This window comes from Mizuhopecten yessoensis, unplaced genomic scaffold (assembly GCF_002113885.1).
Source record: "Mizuhopecten yessoensis strain PY_sf001 unplaced genomic scaffold, ASM211388v2 scaffold10531, whole genome shotgun sequence".
Classification (NCBI taxonomy): Eukaryota; Metazoa; Mollusca; class Bivalvia; order Pectinida; family Pectinidae; genus Mizuhopecten; species Mizuhopecten yessoensis.
In genome coordinates this window covers 274,829-293,227 of record NW_018408593.1, presented here as the reverse complement: position 1 = coordinate 293,227, position 18,399 = coordinate 274,829, and the positions used below count along the sequence as shown (strand labels likewise).

The window sequence follows — 18,399 nt, the reverse complement described above, 5'->3', positions numbered from 1 at the left end:
CATTTGTAAAGGATTTCAAGATTTAGTACAACTAACTTCAAGCAGGCCTTCTTACTTACACTATACTTTATTAAAACAAATCATGCATTTAATGGAAATACATGTGTACAAAAACAAAATGCAACAGATGTATTGAAGTTTAAACACTACTGACAGTGACCCATGGTTCCAAAATCTGATATGACAAAATAAAAAAGGGCCATAACTCTGTATATCATTTCCAGTGAAAAGGAACTTGTTTCAGTACACAAAACTCTGCAATCCCAGGAGGGACTCGCATACAAAATTTGGCAATTTTAAGTGACAAAATGAATGAGATAGGCTTAAGCCAAAGGGATGCAGGGTAAACAAATGGCTTTAACTCATTCACCCCTACATTTTAAACTTGGACTTGTCCAGTCATTGATTTGGTAAGGTTCAAATGTGACTTTTGGGGTGAAGGGGTTAACTCTGAATGGAAAAGACCCTATTTCAACATGGATAACTTCTCCATCCCCAGAGGTATCGATATACAAAATGTGGCAAATGTAGGTGACAGAGTCAATGAGCCCTGGACAAAGTAATGCCTGGAAAGACTGACCGATGACCAGAGTGTGAACCTATGGTCTCCCCCAGCAATACAGGAGGGGGACTTGATAAATTAGTATAAATTAGATAATACTTTTGTTTCTGATTTCACATTTTGTTATTCATAAATAGCAAACATGCAACAGCTTGCAAGTTAGTGTAGGTATGAACTAGGACATCAAAATAAAAGTATGTAAAAGCTTTAATGGGGAAGGGGGACAACTCCTTAGAACCATAATTAAACTCAGTTGGCTGGAAAGTTAGAAAAAAAACCACAGCTTAACAATTTCAAGTGTCAATAATTATTTAAGCGTTGGGTAATTTGGTATAATTGATGCTGAATTCAGGTTATCCTGACAAAGAGTCAAAATGAAAAAGTAAAAGAAAGGGCAATAACTCTGTCAAAATCATCGAAACAAAAAAACATTTCAAAGTGTGATGTACAACTGTATGACATTTCATTCAAATCTTGTAGTTTAGAAATGGAGGTACGGATGAATTAATATTTTCTAAAGAGATCAGGGTTAATGTACAGATAAGAGGATTCCAGTATATACCAAGGACCTAATGATTATGTTGAAGAGTTGCAATGACTGTTAGGGGCCATTACGCTGTGACGTGGCTAATACTTACTGTCCTCATCGTGTTTTAACCCAAGGTTGTGACCAATCATGTGAGCCAGAACAGTGGCCACCTGCTGAGGCTGGAACACATTCTTTATCTGCAAAGTATGGCAAAGGATTTAGCAGGTGTAACTTACAACAAAGTGCTACAATGTTTATATAGATTTTTATTACACTAAACAACATCATACCTTACATCAAGGTGAGTTGATTTATACTTAAAAAGATATTTTCAAAGAATTTTATACAAATTCCTGGACACATAGTTAAAAACTGTATGCATCGTTAACTTTGAGTGCCATTATTTTTGTATCGAGAAATTACAAAAAAGCTGTCTTAGTTCTGTTACGTTCCATCATGTTCAATCTTAGTGCGAATTTTTCAAAAGTAATGGCAACTTGAAAATAACACTACATACATGAATAAAGTGAAAAGAGAATTAAACATTTACCTATTTATTCATACAAAAGATCTTAATTCAGCAAATATCATCACTAGTACAGAGAGAAGACGGAGAGTAACGTTTACCTTACTGATCCCGACAGCCCTGTTAGTACACACAGAGTCCGGAATGGCCATCCCTATAGAATTATCCTCTAGTTCTTCTCCACTGTAGACAAGAATAAACAATGCTGTAAGACTGGAGGCTTCAATATGGTATAAACATATGTCGAGTATAGACAATTAATAGCTAATTGGGCAGGACTTCTGTAGTACAGTAGTTACCGGGCATTCAGAATTTCGTAGTTAACGCATTCATCCCTGAAGACACATTTGCACTCTTCCAATTCAAAGGTTGGAATAGTTCATTATGAAATTTCAGGGGTGAATGAGTTTTGTTTTTAAACAGTTACTGGGCAGGAGTTGTGCAGTTACCACTGGTAAGTTATCACGTGGTAATAGTTTTGTAGTTAATTTATCAATGGACATGAGTGTTGTAGTGGGTATGAGTTTTGTAGTTAATTTATCAATGGACATGAGTGTTGTAGTGGGTATGAGTTTTGTAGTTAATTTATCAATGGACATGAGTTTTGTAGTGGGTATGAGTTTTGTAGTTAATTTATCAATGGACATGAGTTTTGTAGTTCAGTTGTCACTGGGCTGATATTTGTTGCTAGCCGACCTTTGGTATATATGAGTGTTGAATATCAGAGAATTAATAAAGGGATATAATTTTTCACTACTTCAAAATCTATAAAAGTGAACTTTTCTCCTTCTAGATAGCATCTCCTCCTGACAGACTTACACAAGCAGGTGTGTTCCATCATGTTCTATCTGAGCGAGTTCTCTCCCCTTGTACATTAGGATCTGATCTAGGTTTTTCCTGAGGCTCGGTGTAATGGCTAATTTGTCCCCCTGGTTCCAGTGTTCCAAGTAAACTATAGGCGTCCTCATTCCTATTTCCTTGTAATACTGGAAACATGATTGAAAGAAAAATATTTAATGTACATGATAAAAAAGTGTTTCTATATAACATTGGAATACCAAGTAATGCTAAATCCAGCAGTAATATCGAAAAGTTATTTGAGTTTTGCAAATAACAATTGTATTAAGATGTGTACACTAAAGGGTTTTTGAGTTTTGATGGGAATATGACATTTTAGTTCTCTACTGTTTCAGTTTTATTCTGAACATCAATAGCTCCACCCTGCAAACTGTTACGTTCGGGAGGTGCTAGATGGGTGGTATTTTGGACAAGCCGAAAGAAAATAACCATTATTGACCATATCACAATGGTGTACTTACCAAGTCCACCATATTGGCTATCTGTATGGTGTACGTGACCATCTCACTGAAACTGAAGTTGAGCTGGTTGCACTGGAAGACAAAATGATATTAGTTAGATTTCTTTGGAAATACTGACAAATATTTAACATGCCAGCACTATATATCTTAAGTGTGAGAGAATTTTATCGAAAGAGGTTGAAAATAATTTGTGTTAATACAGAAAATTCAACTGATCCCGAGCTTGTTGCGATTGACACCTATTCTTAATTTGTGTTAAGATTAAATCACAAAACACAGGTGACTCCTTGATAAAAAACAAACTTTTCTGTTCGCACAACTTTTCTCCGACACCTTGAGCGGGACCTAGATATATATACACACACCTTAGAGTAGGAACTTACTGGTGAAATCATTGTCTAACACATTTTCAAAGTGCAGTAAATTTTGTAAGTAATTAAACAGACCATACATGATTCTTAGCTCATGTGCTAGCCATTTACTGATAACTGTTACCATGTATACACATCACACATATTGTACCTGTGCCTGTGATTTGTGTTAGAGTTATCTTCCTTATGACTGTATGGTACCTTTATCATTATACATGTGATAAGTGATACTAGTTTTCTCAATGAAGGATATATGGTACCATATTCATTATACATGTGATAAGTGATACCAGTTTTCTCAATGAAGGATATATGGTACCATATACATTATACCTGTGATTTGTGTTAGAGTTATCTCCCTTAATCTTTTATTGCCTTTGTACCTTCTTAAAGACCAAATAACCGTACAATAAAAAAAGATATTTAACAGGTTTGGTTGAGGGAGGGTTTATAGGGGAAATCTTATTGAATGGAGGTTCATTTCACACTAAGGTAGCATACATCCTTAAACCTGTTACTTACTGTAGCGTGGTCTATGATGAGGGCTAACTTCATCATCTTTTCTGTCACAGCATTAGCTGGGTCCAGGGGGTCATTTTGTTGGCTTGACTGCTACAAGCAACAGAAAAATAATAAAATACAAGATTCTCTTTGAACAATGGAGGGTTGTTACAATTCAACTCGATGATGGTAACAAGTCTGAATATTGTTCTCAACAACAACATGCAGCTGCTGTAAAAAAAGTTATCTAGCTTGAATTGAGCCATATATTCATTTTGAAACTGTTCTGAAATAGAGATTCATCTAATGGTAAGGTAGCATACAGCCCTAATACCTCCTGACCAGATTATTTCAGATTCTACATACGTAATTAAATTATAATGGCCACCAGAGCCAAGGACACGGGCAGTACGGTAAAGCTGATACCTCTATCAGTAGCTTGAGTTAACACCATGCCTTGCTGTATTCCACCATGGTCAGCTAAATACATTAGGGAAACCAAAACACAATTTCTCTATCTGGCTTCCCTAGATCTGACTGCCAGACATTTTATCCTGTGTACTTACACGGCCCCTGTATTGAAGTACGAGCAGGTTTTACTTCATACGTCAGCATTAATACAGCCCAAGTCACTTTCAATACCACTTAATCATTTTATAGTGCATATAAATTTTCATCAAAACATTGAAAATACGAACAATGTGAGTGGAGGCTCACATAGATATACCCAACCACCATTTTTATTCTTCAGACTCTATCCAGCTTTACATGTGACCTTTGACCCTTTAACCTTTAATGATGACCAAAATTTAATCAGGTGTACAGCTCATTATTACCATACTTATGTATGATGTGAATATGAACTAAATGTTTTAAATGTGTACACAAGCTTTAACAGACAGTTGCTATGTCCATGAACTTTGACCTTTGACCCTGACCATCAAAATCTAATTAGATTTAGGTAGAACTCAAGTGTTATCATACTAGGGTGTAAATATGAATAAACATGAACTAAATGTGTCGAGCAGTTCATGTTACATCTTGTACACAAGCTTTTTTATTATGGATGGATGAATGGACAGACTGACTGATGCTGTCATATGGACAGATAGACTGACAAAGTGACTATAATAAACGCACTCCCCCTCCCCCTCCTTCCACTACGTATGTGTGGGGGGCGGGGAGAAGGGGAGGGGGTAGTTAACAAGATTCAAATAGTTTGGTGATGGATTTTCAGTTACACGGTATATTTCCATTGGACTATACTAATAAAATATAGTTTTAACCATTAAACCAAAGTATGAAAAGTTAATGGTGATGATGTTGTGCAATGTCAACCCTCAACTCTGCTCGACTGTTAGACTAATTCCGTTACTGGCAATGTGATATAAATGCCCTGACCAATCAGAATTGAGCCTATAACTTCAATGGCCAATCAGAGTCTCTGGTTTCATTGTAATTCCTATATTTCTACTTCACAAAATTGACCCAACCTGCTTATAGCCGATTAAAAAAACAAGGAGCCCCGAAGAGCTTAAAAAATATAAAGTGGTTTGAAATAAAATGTATCTGTATGCCATGATACTCAGAGAACTGAACTATGGCTGGCTACATATAGATTTTGTTTGTGTATATGCGGTTTAACGACCTCACAACAGTCAGGGTCATGTGAGGACAGGTGCCTTACAGAAAGAGACACCGTCAGGGTCATGTGAGGTCTGGTGCCTTACAGGGTGAGACACAGTCAGGGTCATGTGAGGACAGGAGCCTTACAGAGAGAGACACAGTCAGGGTCATGTGAGGATGGGTGCCTTACAGAGAGAGACACAGTCAGGGTCATGTGAGGACGGGTGCCTTACAGAGAGAGACAACAGTCAGGGTCATGTGAGGTCGGGTGCCTTACAAAGAGAGACAACAGACAGGGTCATGTGAGGACGGGTGCCTTACAGAGAGAGACAATAGTCAGGGTCATGTGAGGACGGGTGCCTTACAAAGAGAGACAACAGTCAGGGTCATGTGAGGACGGGTGCCTTACAGAGAAAGACAATAGTCAGGGTCATGTGAAGACGGGTGCCTTACAAAGACAGACAACAGTCAGGGTCATGTGAGGACGGGTGCCTTACAGAGAGAGACACTGTCAGGGTCATGTGAGGTCGGGTGCCTTACAGAGAGAGACACCGTCAGAAAGAGAAAGTAGATAGAAAAGAAAGAAATCTAGCCACGTGAAAAGCCAATGACTTGATTATTGTATCAATTCACTCGTTATATTATTGTTACCAGAAAATCATTTCAGATGTAAAACTTTTAGAGACAAGAATCTGTAATTAGACAAACACATTAACAAACCTATACAATATTTACAAAATTGTCTTCAGGTAACAGAACGAAAATTCCCTATCCGAAATTAAGAAAATCACCAACAGATATTATAAATGGGCTTTTTCTATAGTATATAACTTTGATTAGTCACACTTGCTCTTGAATCAGTTCTGCAGATCGAAAACAAAGTGATGCAGGGTGTATTTAATGAAAGAATGCAGATTGCAATAAGTTGGAAAGTTAATGATCAAAATGCTTACATTAACTCATTCACCCCTGAAGACACATTTGAACTCTTCTAATTCAAACGTTGGAATAGTTCATTATGAAATTTCAGGGGTGAATGAGTTAATGATCAAATTAATGCTTACATTAACTCATTAACCCCCGAAGACACATTTGAACTCTTCCAATTCAAAGGTTGGAAAAGTTTGTTATGAAATTTCAGTGGTGAATGAGTAAACAACACAATCTTAATGTCAAACAAAAATGTGTTGAGCTCTATGCCTGTTACTCTTTCTATTTGACACTCTTCTAGCAATTCAGGATTGGTTTTTAATTATATCACAAACTAAAGGCTCTTTGCCCTGCTGAGATCTCACCCGCAGAAAATTGTCTATCGCAGAGAATGGTCATGGCAGAAACATGAAAAGTCTCTTGGAAAGAAAACTCGCCGCCAGTTTGATTTTATTACAGATAATGTACCCCTTCACTGTCCTGTGTGATCCGTTGTTTCCTCTGACTGAGATTCTGATTTGATTTAATGGTATTCTAGTATGGTTTACGAGCGTTTGTGTAAATATTGATCTGTCAATTTTACCTTAAACGAAAGCTTAATAACAAAAACTCCCCTCGGATAATCTACCTCAAACATTACCTCCTCGTAAGCTGTAGTAGATTATCTATTGGGGGCTCGGCAGTCTGTTAACCCCGCCTTGGATGAGCTATCGGAGACATCGCCGATGGTTACTGTAGTATATCCTAGATTTAATTGCTTACAGTCCATTACATCTCTTAAGCCTCCTGGAGGTCTAGATTTATGTCACAGTCGTTTCAAATACGATCCCAGAAATCTACAGAAATGTCAATTGATTCAATGATTCTACGGCATTAAATGTTGCAGGATTTCGAAAGACCTTTAAATCCATTTCAGCATTAAAACACGTAAACAAATTTGAAATTTCTCAGACAAACTTTCATACAAATAGCTTTGTATAATGAAAACTTTAGTTTCAATTTCTCCTAAAAACATTGAAAATCTCATCAATTCTGATTATTTACTAATTTTCATGAAAAACAGCAACAATCCAATATATTGCCCCTTAATTTGTCTTACTGATATACCAGCGATGTGTTTATAAATCTCCTGTAAATTTTCAGATTTGAGATACATCTTGGGCAGCAACAGTGTATCTTAATGTGCAGTGTTGATTCTGCATTTAACTCATGCACCCCTGAAATTTCATAATGAACAATTCCAACCTGTCAATTGGAAGAGTTTAAATGTGTCTTCAGGGGTGAATCAGTTAACAAACCTGTCACAGCCAGATAAGGGAAGCCACTCTTTCATCGGCATTACAGGCTTGTACTTTCTTCTCTATATGGCCTTGAACTCCTATTGTCAAATGTGGCATCCGATGTGTTTCATGACTCACAGCAATTTGTTAACCAAGTGATTCAGTGAAATGAATTTTGTGTTTCAAGAAAAATCAAAAATTTGCAATATAATTATCAGGGTACCCTGTCCTTAATTTTCTTGTATTTACTTTAAAATTCAAGCATAAAAACAAATCTTTCTTTGAACAAGGTTTAAAATTATAATTATCACAACATAATTATGGCTTAAACATAAAACTGCTAGACATTGTTTGATTTTAAAGAAAGACATAAATACATTTTCTTTTAAATTCTACCTGTAATTTGACCTTATGTATGAACTCATACTTGCCAACTATTTGAAATGTCCATGGCGGAGATTACACGTTCTCAGAATTAAAAGCATAAATAAAATGAGGGTATGTTCACCCTAGAGAAAATATACACTTTTAAATGGCATCTTTTGAGCTGTTCTTTCAGATGAAATCATCAGATCTTTTTTAAGCAAATTCACTGGTTGAAAATGCTAAATTTTTGTGCCCAAAATCAGGAGTCTCCCTTCTAAAAAGGGAGAGTTGGCAAGAATGGAACTGGTAAAAAAATCCTAACCAAATAATCTCTACTCCTCATAAATCTCCCTACTAAAACAAAAATGTCTAAAACAATGAAACGGAAGATCCTATGATACAACATGGGGTGGCAGGCTTTATGTACCAGGAGACACTATATAACTGGATTTTGATTAGGAACAATTCAATTTGGCACCGAGAAACATCCAATCAGAAGAGAGATCTTGGCAGTGAGAACCCCCAAGTGTGGAAGGAGCATGCAGTACTCTTCTTTACAATAGGAGTGAGGCAGGCAGTAGATCTACTCGTTAATAATAGAGTTAATCACATCCTGAACTGAAATTTACCAAACTGAAATGTTATTTTGTTTGTTATAAAATGTCCTTCTAATGTACTTGTCAAATCAAAGAGTACACACATGTTTTCAACAAATCCAAAAACGTTATAATAGGGTCACGTCCCTCGACCAAGATGAATAATTACCGGGTTTATGACCTTGAACTGTTGACCTCAATATTACAAGTAAGGCATGTGATTTTAGCATTGATTCATGCATGCACACACACACACCTATAAAAATTAGAAAGAGTGTGACAATTTTAACCACATTCAATTTAACAATTTACTATTTCATATCCAGTTCCATCTTTGCTATCAATATTTACAACAAGTCGAGGTTGGATGAACTCAGTGGTACGTAACGACATCCAGTCAGGTCGGCGTGAATACAATGACACTACAGTTGGGAGTGGAAGACAATTGGTAGAAATTAATTGGTCTTGGCTTGTTCTAGTATCTCAGTGTCAGTGACAAGGACACAGTCATTAGGCCTTGCCATTCCTCCACGTTGAACAATAACACAGGCAACAGAACCCCCATCACTCCGTTGTCTGTCTACTGTACGTAATTGGATAATCTCCAGCGCATGGTGCTGACCTTGTCTCTATAATTACTTTAATCAATAAATTGTTCGCAAAAAATATTTTAGTGATTGCTCCCTCAACAGCTTAAATTCAAATTGTTTTGAATTTGTAAATTTGTTACCAATCAATATGTTTCAAAATGGAACGACAACCTCTCTATGTATGTGTGTGGCAGAGTTTAATTGGACAAAGCGTTGCGGTTGCCTAGACGTTTCACGCTAGAGGGAATTTTCCTTTAGCTCAGTGGTAGAACATCCAACTAGGAACCTAGGGATTGTGGGTTCGATTCTCGGTGGAAGCACACTATTCTCTTTCCTGTTACAAATGTATGCACCTTGTCTTTATGAGTAATAGCAAAACTTTACTTATGTGCGAATCAATATCTTCCAAAAAGTTCAAAGATTAACAGAATGTCGTGATTTTGTGTACTTAGTTCTGATTCATAAATACAGTCAAAAATCAATATTACCATCTGGATATCTAAAATACCCCGTCTGTTTCAAAGTCAGTATTTGGTATGATGGCACGTTATTTCTTGATTTTAAATGTTAAAATATAACCAACACCATATTGAAACTGCCACCAAAATATAACTAACTTCAGGATACAACTATAGATTACAAAATACTCCAATAAAGAGCATAGGTGAACTTCATTATTTTTGTACAGAAAAATAATTTGCTAACCTACAGAAGCTTGCCTTGCAGATAACATAAATGAGATTTTGTCGGATTTGACAGACATGATAGCTTTTAAAGCAAATGTCATGTGTATCCCTTGTGTGCCAGGCCAATAGCTCTTACTGCGACAAACAAATTTATTTCATTTCCTTTAAGTCGTTTTGACAATTAAATCAATTTCACTCAGACTAGACAGATCTTTCGGAGAGAAACACAGCAATTTTCACCTCTAGAATAGATCCGATGAAAACTCTTTACAATGACTGAAAACAATACAGTGCAACTGTTCTTCAATGTCAGAACGGACATGTACACCCCAACCAATGAAGAGAACTTGAAGAAAATTTCTCAAAAGCATGCACAGTCCTGATTTACGAGGTTAGATCAATCAGCCATTTGTTTGCTAACAGATCAAATTCAATACAGACAACAGCAGAGCTCAAACAATGACAGTATTTTATCACCGACACTTTTAATTTCTTTCTGTTTGGAGATCAAGAATGGTTTTTAAATTGTCAAATATTTATTTGATGAAGGTTAACCGATTAATTAGGCATTTACATTTAACTTTACAAGGATATGGTTTGGTAACATGACAAGGTTTGTCCACAGACAATGGGCTGGTTGTTACACCACTACAACTGCTGCCCAAATCTGATGATATATTGTAAAGCTATATTTACATTTGCACTGCAACCCACTTTATGAGCATAACCAGCAGAAATGCATTTCATTTGAGTATGAAAACAAAACCTCTTGTGACGAAACATGTGGTTTACTTATGACGTCATAGATTAATCTTGTTCAATGAGAGTCTTGTCGCTTCACTTGGAATAACATGGAGAATCCCCCTGCCTCAAATGACTACAGTTAATTATTGTATATAAACTTTATTTAATTTACAACAATTATGAAACAAGTTATTTCAACTTATATTAATCACTCTTGTTGGCCCGGATGTTAGCACGTGGGGGGTCTTAGTGTGGGAATTATTGGCGCCAATTTTATCTAAATAGGGATGTTCCAACTATGTCGTTTAAAAGATGACGCATATACAAAACGCAGTAAATAAATAAAGTATTCAAGAACAATTAAAAATAGCGAGTTTCATGTTGATATGGATGTAACGAAAATGCGTTCCTACTGACCTGAAAATTTAAAAAACGCTGCTCAATCCCTAAGTGAAAGGTAATGATGAAGAAGGTAAGTTCTATTACCTACCATAGGTGTTTAGTTAAACAGTATTTTATTGTCAGTATAATGTTCCAGTAATACAAACATGATATACATATAGGATTTGAAAACAAGTACAATTAAAGTACTTATGTTAATCTGTCTACCAAAGGTGTTTGATGAACATGGTAGATAGTTAAAGGTATTTCATAAAGAACACAGTCTATCTGCCATGGGTATTTGATGATAATGGTTAATACTTTAAGATGTTTGATGAAGAACACAGTCTACCTGCTATGGGTATTTAATGAAATGGTTAAAAGTTAAAGGTAGTTTATGAAGAACAAGGTTTACCTGCTTTGGGTATTAAATGAAAATAGTTAATAGTTACAGGTATTTGATGAAGAACACAGTTTACCTGCTATGGGTATTTAATGAACACGGTTATTATAGTTACAGGTATTTGCTATGGGTATTTGATCAACATGGCTAATATCTAAAGGTATTTCATGAAGAACCCAGTTTACTTGCTCTGGGTATTACATGTTCATGTTCACAGTAAAAGAAGGACACAGTTTACTCGCTATGGGTATTTAATGGACACTGTAAATAAAGTTACAGGTATTTGCTATGGGTATTTGATGAGCTTAGTTAATATTCAAAGGTATTTGATAAGGAGCATTGCTAAAATGCCATTATATGTATCTATGACAAATCTAATCATCCTGACTTGTAGCACATATTTAATATATTACCTATGTATGCACAAAAATATTCATGTTATACCTGATTAAGTCAACATTCTTAATTGTACTTTAGCAGTGATAGGCCCAAGCTTGATTTGAAGCTTGATTTGAAGCCCATCCCCTTGTTAAACAGTTTTAAAGATGACTGCCTTACAGCTGCGTGCTATCATAAATGATCAATATTTTGGTATGGTGGAGTACTAAGAGAGTGACTTTTTTATCGTCATCTCTTTCTCTGTGATCGGCACAGGCCCTGCCGTAAATCTATATACCAGTCCAGACATCACAGGCAGATGTAGGGAGAAATATCAGTGAAAACATCCGTCAAATCGTGGCAGATCACGACCGATATGTATCATGTCATGATGGAACAGTTTACTTTAAAGAGAACCGTCCTGTATCTGATGACGACATATTGGAGTCTGTCAGGAACTCTGGCATTGCAGACTCTCAGCTTAAGATCTCCACAACGATATTCTATATACCAGGAAACCTTCCCCCCATTGAAGTATTCACAATCCATATTTGCCCAGTGTCTATCTTGTGCGTAGAAATACTAAGTAATCTTGCCTTCAGCTGTAGAAATGCTGCTGTTTTCTAAAAGTTGCCAATATCATATATATACTCTCATTCGAGGAAAAAAGGGATAAAGTAAAAATAAAAGGACATCTTGAACACTTCAAAATGTGGAACTCTTTTGGAGAAAATATGTATTTTAAAGTAAGGTAGCATACCTCCTTAACTCATTCACCCCTGTAATTTCATAATAAACTATTCCAACCATTGAATTGGAAGAGTTCAAATGTGTCTTCAGAGGGGAATGAGTTAAAGGTGTATACTTTCTTTATGGTTTGTTTAGCATGCCTCCATGCTGACTATATCAAATGTCATAGATCAACAGCATCCTCTATGGGTGCAAATCAATGTTTAAATAATGCTACTGTAAACCAATATTATGTGAAGTCCTAGGTTTTTTAAAAGCACATCAGAAAACAAGATGATAACCTTTACATTAAGGTGGTCATACTACAAGTGCTGAAAACCACACTGGCTAGCAGTCATATCTATATCTCCAAAAACATACCAGGCTAAGCAATATCAGACCCTCAGTTCACACCAGCAGCACAAAGAGATTAGTGTAATTACCTCCCCTTATAGCCTTGACCTTGATGCTCTCCCCTTCTGGAATTCTTCACAACTAGATTTTAAAATCTTATCTCCAGTAAATTTTATATTCCAATTAAAATGTTGAAGTTCTTCTTGCCTTCCATGAAAATAACACCTGCTTTTCTTGGCTAATTTAATTGTATCCAAGACTGCCTCTCGGCTTGTCAATACGCCATTCCCCGCTGACACTTGTTTGAAAGGATAACAATTAAATCTTTGGAATGATGCGACGATTTCTATTCCCTCTTGCGCCTTGTCTGGCGAAAACTTCAGAATTTTCCCATCACAATAATAAACTTCTCCTCTAAAGGTGCTCATGTTGTTTTTAATTACCACCTCATCATAATAACTTACTGGTAATTTCTAGTTATTTCGACAATTAAGGGTAGGATAAGGAAGGTGTTGCCACCATGCTAGTTACGCAGCGTAATCAGCCTCCCTGTCAAATATTTTGTAGCTGCCATTGTGACATCTTCAACAAACTTGTGTTAGTCGACATCAATACTGCAGTCCACAGTAAACACAACTTTCTTTTTGAAGGGACTGTACGGGTTGAAGGTCTTTCTCTACAAGCAGTGTGTTTATTTGCAGCCGAAGCTTGCAATCATGTTTGAAAAAATGCTATGCCAGGTTTACTAGGCAATTATACTGAGAGTGAGGTTTTAAAAGGCGACAATTACAGTCCTATATCCTAAACTGTTACCGCATTGGTGTCTGGAAAACGGAACACATCAATTTCTTGAATTGGTTTCTTTGCAGAAAACCGACAATGATTTATAAGTTCAACATCATGTTATACATAGGTCGGCAATGGAAGAATTGAGAAACTCCTTTAAAAGGAAGTTGAGTTAAACCTTGCCTATGTCACAGTGAACACATGAAAAAAGTTTGCAAAAAAGAGTACCCCTTAAATAGCTTTTCTCTCTAAGGTTTGAAACCAATTCACATAAGGTCAATGATTAGAAAACCAAGCTATAAACTGTCTAACAAATTAACAAGGGAAGCAACCTAAAACAATAGAAGGTAGTGTGATGATGGGCAGGTAACACGTCCACTGGGGGATGTAACCTATCCACATGGGAGGGGTTTGGGGGTATCTTTTCTAAACACCAGATAAGTACCATTTTACGGGGATGTTACCTTTCCACAGGGGGGATAATCTAAACACCAGATATGATTTTTTTTTACAGGGAAGGAAACCTTACCACTGGAGATGTAGCCTTTCCATATGGGTGAGGGTTACCTTTCTACAGGGGGGATAATCTAAACACCAGATATGTAACCTTTCTACAGGGAAGGAAACCTTAACACTGGAGATGTAGCCTTTCCATATGGGTGAGGGTTACCTTTCTACAGGGGGAATAATCTAAACACCAGATATGAAACATTTTTACAGGGAAGGAAACCTTATTACCACTGGAGATGTAGCCTTTCCATATGGGTGAGGGTTACCTTTCTACAGGGGAAGTAACCTAATCAGAGAATTGGTGTAACAAACCTGTTTGGCTTTGAGGTGTTTGACCCGCTTGACGAACTCTCCGTGGTGGAGTTCCTGGAAGGACAGCCACTGGCCATGCTCGTTTCCTACAAGAAATCAATGCACATCAAGATTAACCTTTAGTACAAAGTGATAAACACAGAACTAATTGTCGATCGAAAAACAAAGGTCTTATTTTAGATAGAATTTACAGAATTAATTCTAGAATTTCATTTTATAGTGAGTCTGGAAATCTTAGACAAAACTTTCAAGTGATGAAAATAACTGAAGATACATTCTGTAACTTAGCTCTTGATTTTTTTCCTGAATAAAGACCTGGTTTTCCCTCAATACAATCTGACATCACCGTATACTGATTTTTTTATGATTTTTGTAGCTATCTTCCAAATGTTCTATACAACAGCTAATGAATGTATCATCCTTTCCCTTACCGCATGTTTCCGACTCGGAGGGTGTTGCCTTGAAAACCAAATGGGGATGTTCAGTCTGAAAAACATAAATAAGCTTGTACATTTAATTCTCTGCCATTTAAATCAATGTATGTATCCACAAATACATGCATACAAATTGCTTTTAGAATTAATATTTAAACTGTTGACAGAAAATAAATATTTCTTTGCATAATCTTCATCAACAAAATGAAACATGTTAAGAAATTATTTTTGGACGGCTTTGATAAATCAACCAATACCCTTTTTTCTATTGTGACCCTTTGTATGGTACCTACCCCTTCATCCCCTCCGAGTAGTGGCTGGATCACATAGGTCTCATTGTTCAGGTTAATGACGCCCCTGAAAAAAACCCATATTCATATTGAAAAATTATCACATTCTTCTGTCGAACTGTTTTATTGGGAATCTTATCCCAAAATTAAATTGGCTTCAGAAGCTTGGCAAAAAAACAGTTTTGAGATATGTGTAAAAAGTATAAAAGGCAGATGAATTCATAAAACATGTTTATGAAAATGACAAATGCTGCATAAAGGCTGGAAGAGTGTTCACACTTGAAAATGGCAATTTCCTCTCAACTTACAATAACCTTTATTCAATGATATTTTGTCCTTTCCCAAATATATGGCATGCACTGAGCTCTGGAAAGGGATTTTTTCTGAAATTACGAACTTGGAATAATGAACCGATGACTTTCTGCTTTAAATGAATGTTGTCATTTAGGCATCATACATTTTTTTCAAATCCTCAAGACATCAAGAAAAATCCCAAAATTATTTTAAGCATCCCCTTCTCATTCACTCCTGAAGACACATAATTTGAACTCTTCCAGTTCAGTTAGGTGGGAATAGTTCATTATGAAATTACATTACATATACAATCTAACAACACAGATAATTTATCACTTTCTAATCATTAACAGAATGCTCAGAGCAAATTAAAACGTTGCACTTTTTCTACTCCAATCTCAGGCAGTCCAGAAATAATTGAAGTGCAAATCAAATTCTTTAAAGTGCACCTAACAAACTCATTTTCCATCTTGTTTTTATCCCATCTTTATCAATCATGCTGGCATTTTATGGTAACTCCGTAACAAAATGCCGAACTGATCCTTTTTAAGCCACATCACTGGGTGGTTGTTTAGTTTGGAACGGAATCTGATAGCCATCTCAAGGGTCCGAGGCTTTCAGTATAAAGGACCGTTTGTCAAAGGTTATCGCCAGCATCTTCACCTTTATACGTCATAAAAGTACACCAGGATAATACTTGTATTTTAGAGTGAAAATGTTACGATTTGTAATGCTATATTATCCCATCAACATATTTCCATTTGGACATCATATCGCGTTATCTATAACCTTCATATTTCTGATAACCTCCATGAGATTATACAAGTATCGGTACCCAGTATATTTTTTCAGAATCTATACTTGGGTTAATGCTGGAATCCTAAAGAGAACAGAGGGTCGGCCAGTATATATCCATAAAGCATTCTCGTGCTCAGGCATTGATTCTGGGCTCAAACTAACTTTCCTATAACCTGCTAATTCATGTGACACAGCCAAACCTTTAACTGTTAACAGCAATTAAAACAGTATTTGGCTTTAAGTGTTTTCAATGTTCCTCTAAATCATGAATTAAATATGAATTTTAATCATTAATTGCCAGCACAAGGATTTAGCTTGTGCACAGAGTTAGAGTTTTAGCATAAGAACAGTTTCATGAATACAGCACAGGTTTAGAAATTTTGCCCCAGACAGACTTACACTGTGTATTAAGGGCAGGGCAGCCGTCTGACAGGTACACACCCTCGTGTGGGTGGCACCTGTCTGCAAGGGATAGTTTCTAACACTGGTTCTTATTTGGAGACATTTGTCTTTACAGGATACTCCTTTATATAGCAGACAACTGTCTAATATGGAACATCCATCATGTGAGAGATCACTGTATAAAATGACATGTGTCTATAAGGGACAAACTCAGAATACAATCTATTCCAATATGTAAGTCTCCTTTCCTAGCCATGTTCAATTTGTGCTTCTTTAACTCATTCACCCCTGAAGACACATCTTGAACTCTTCCAATTCAAAGGTTGGAATAGTTAATCATGAAATTTCAGGGGTGAACAAGTTAATTATGGATATGAAACTTTGACTATTTCGAAGTATATCAAAACACAATCAATGTGCTGACTGATCTATAGACAGTTGCTTGTATTAATCACAGCATCATCCCTCCCCTCCTCCAACTTCCAAATGTCTATTCTATTAAACTGCAGTCCCACAATGCACTGCTTCCCTTCATGTATACATCAGTACAGTAAATCATGTGTATCTACGTATACCCTACCCTAGAAAACATTAATTTACTAGGACCCTCACCTAGCTCAAACACTCCACCCAGCCAGTCAGATAATTATCTACCTCAATTACAAAAGAAAACAAAACAAAGAGAATGGAAACATACGACTCTCTGAAGAATCCAGGAAAGTTATCAACCCACAACACGGAAAGAGGTACCAGAAATAGCCGACGTAACCTCCCGTGAGTTAAAAGAAACGATCATATCTTGGAGCCATAAAAAAATGAATTATGAAAAAACGGCTGATGGAAAAATCAGATACAGTACAGGCACGAATTACGAAAGCCTGTGAAGTGTTGATGCATGTTACAGATTGGTGCTCACGTCATTATGAAATGCATCAAGGTACAATCATATAATATCTGACAGATGTATATGTAAAAAATCTCTGCATTTTGGAGTTACTGAAGAGGGTACCAGACCTTTTCACACCATAACATTTCAATTATCAGCCGATTTTGAAGTCAGAAGTAATAATTGGTATCTGCTATCGAAATTGAAATGTGTTTAAGTATCCAGAATTCCTAAATACTAGTTAAAACCTTGTTGTTTTGCAATTTCTTCCTATTAAATCAAATGCCAATTAATTTCTGGTTTTCTTTTCGATGAACAATTTCACTTCAATTCTTTAACCAAACAAGTGTTTGAATGAAGTTATAGAAAATATCATCGGAGTTAGTAATATGGCTTCCACTTTTGGGTTTTTCTGAACTCCTATTAATTATAACTTGATGTGCTGCTTAAAAATTCTATGATTGAAAAACATGTAACATTTTACTGTGTAGGATACTGAGCTTATTCTGGGGACTTTTCGGGGCCGATAATGTGCCCTAAACCCAATTGAAACTTTCATTTCATATTTATGCCGAATTCCCAAAGTTTGAAGTTTACTCCTGACAATTTCCTACTCAAATGAGAAAAAAAGGGTTCCTTCCCAAATTCACAAAAAACACCTGCAGATAATGGGGGTGGGAAAGTGGAGAGGTATTGTGTGTGTTGTCACTTTGGAAGTGGAACATAAACTGCGATAGAGAATTTGACCACATTTTTGCTTGTTTAAACAAAGACATTTTACTGAACCAGATATTGAGGGAGGAGAAGTGTGAGGGG

General features: G+C 36.3%; 1 protein-coding gene across 2 annotated transcripts in view; it reads right to left on the bottom strand.

The window, feature by feature from the left end:
• LOC110461010 overlaps positions 1-18,399 on the bottom strand; it is a 108,208-nt gene that overhangs the window by 17,225 nt on the left and 72,584 nt on the right. For both annotated transcript variants that reach the window (XM_021514269.1, XM_021514271.1), the window contains exons 6-13: positions 15,207-15,270; positions 14,911-14,965; positions 14,480-14,565; positions 3,830-3,919; positions 2,937-3,008; positions 2,437-2,603; positions 1,719-1,800; positions 1,201-1,288 (exon numbers count right to left, since the gene is read on the bottom strand). In XM_021514269.1, coding sequence (XP_021369944.1) covers positions 1,201-1,288; positions 1,719-1,800; positions 2,437-2,603; positions 2,937-3,008; positions 3,830-3,919; positions 14,480-14,565; positions 14,911-14,965; positions 15,207-15,270 — 704 coding nt within the window. The remainder of the gene's footprint in view (positions 1-1,200; positions 1,289-1,718; positions 1,801-2,436; positions 2,604-2,936; positions 3,009-3,829; positions 3,920-14,479; positions 14,566-14,910; positions 14,966-15,206; positions 15,271-18,399) is intronic.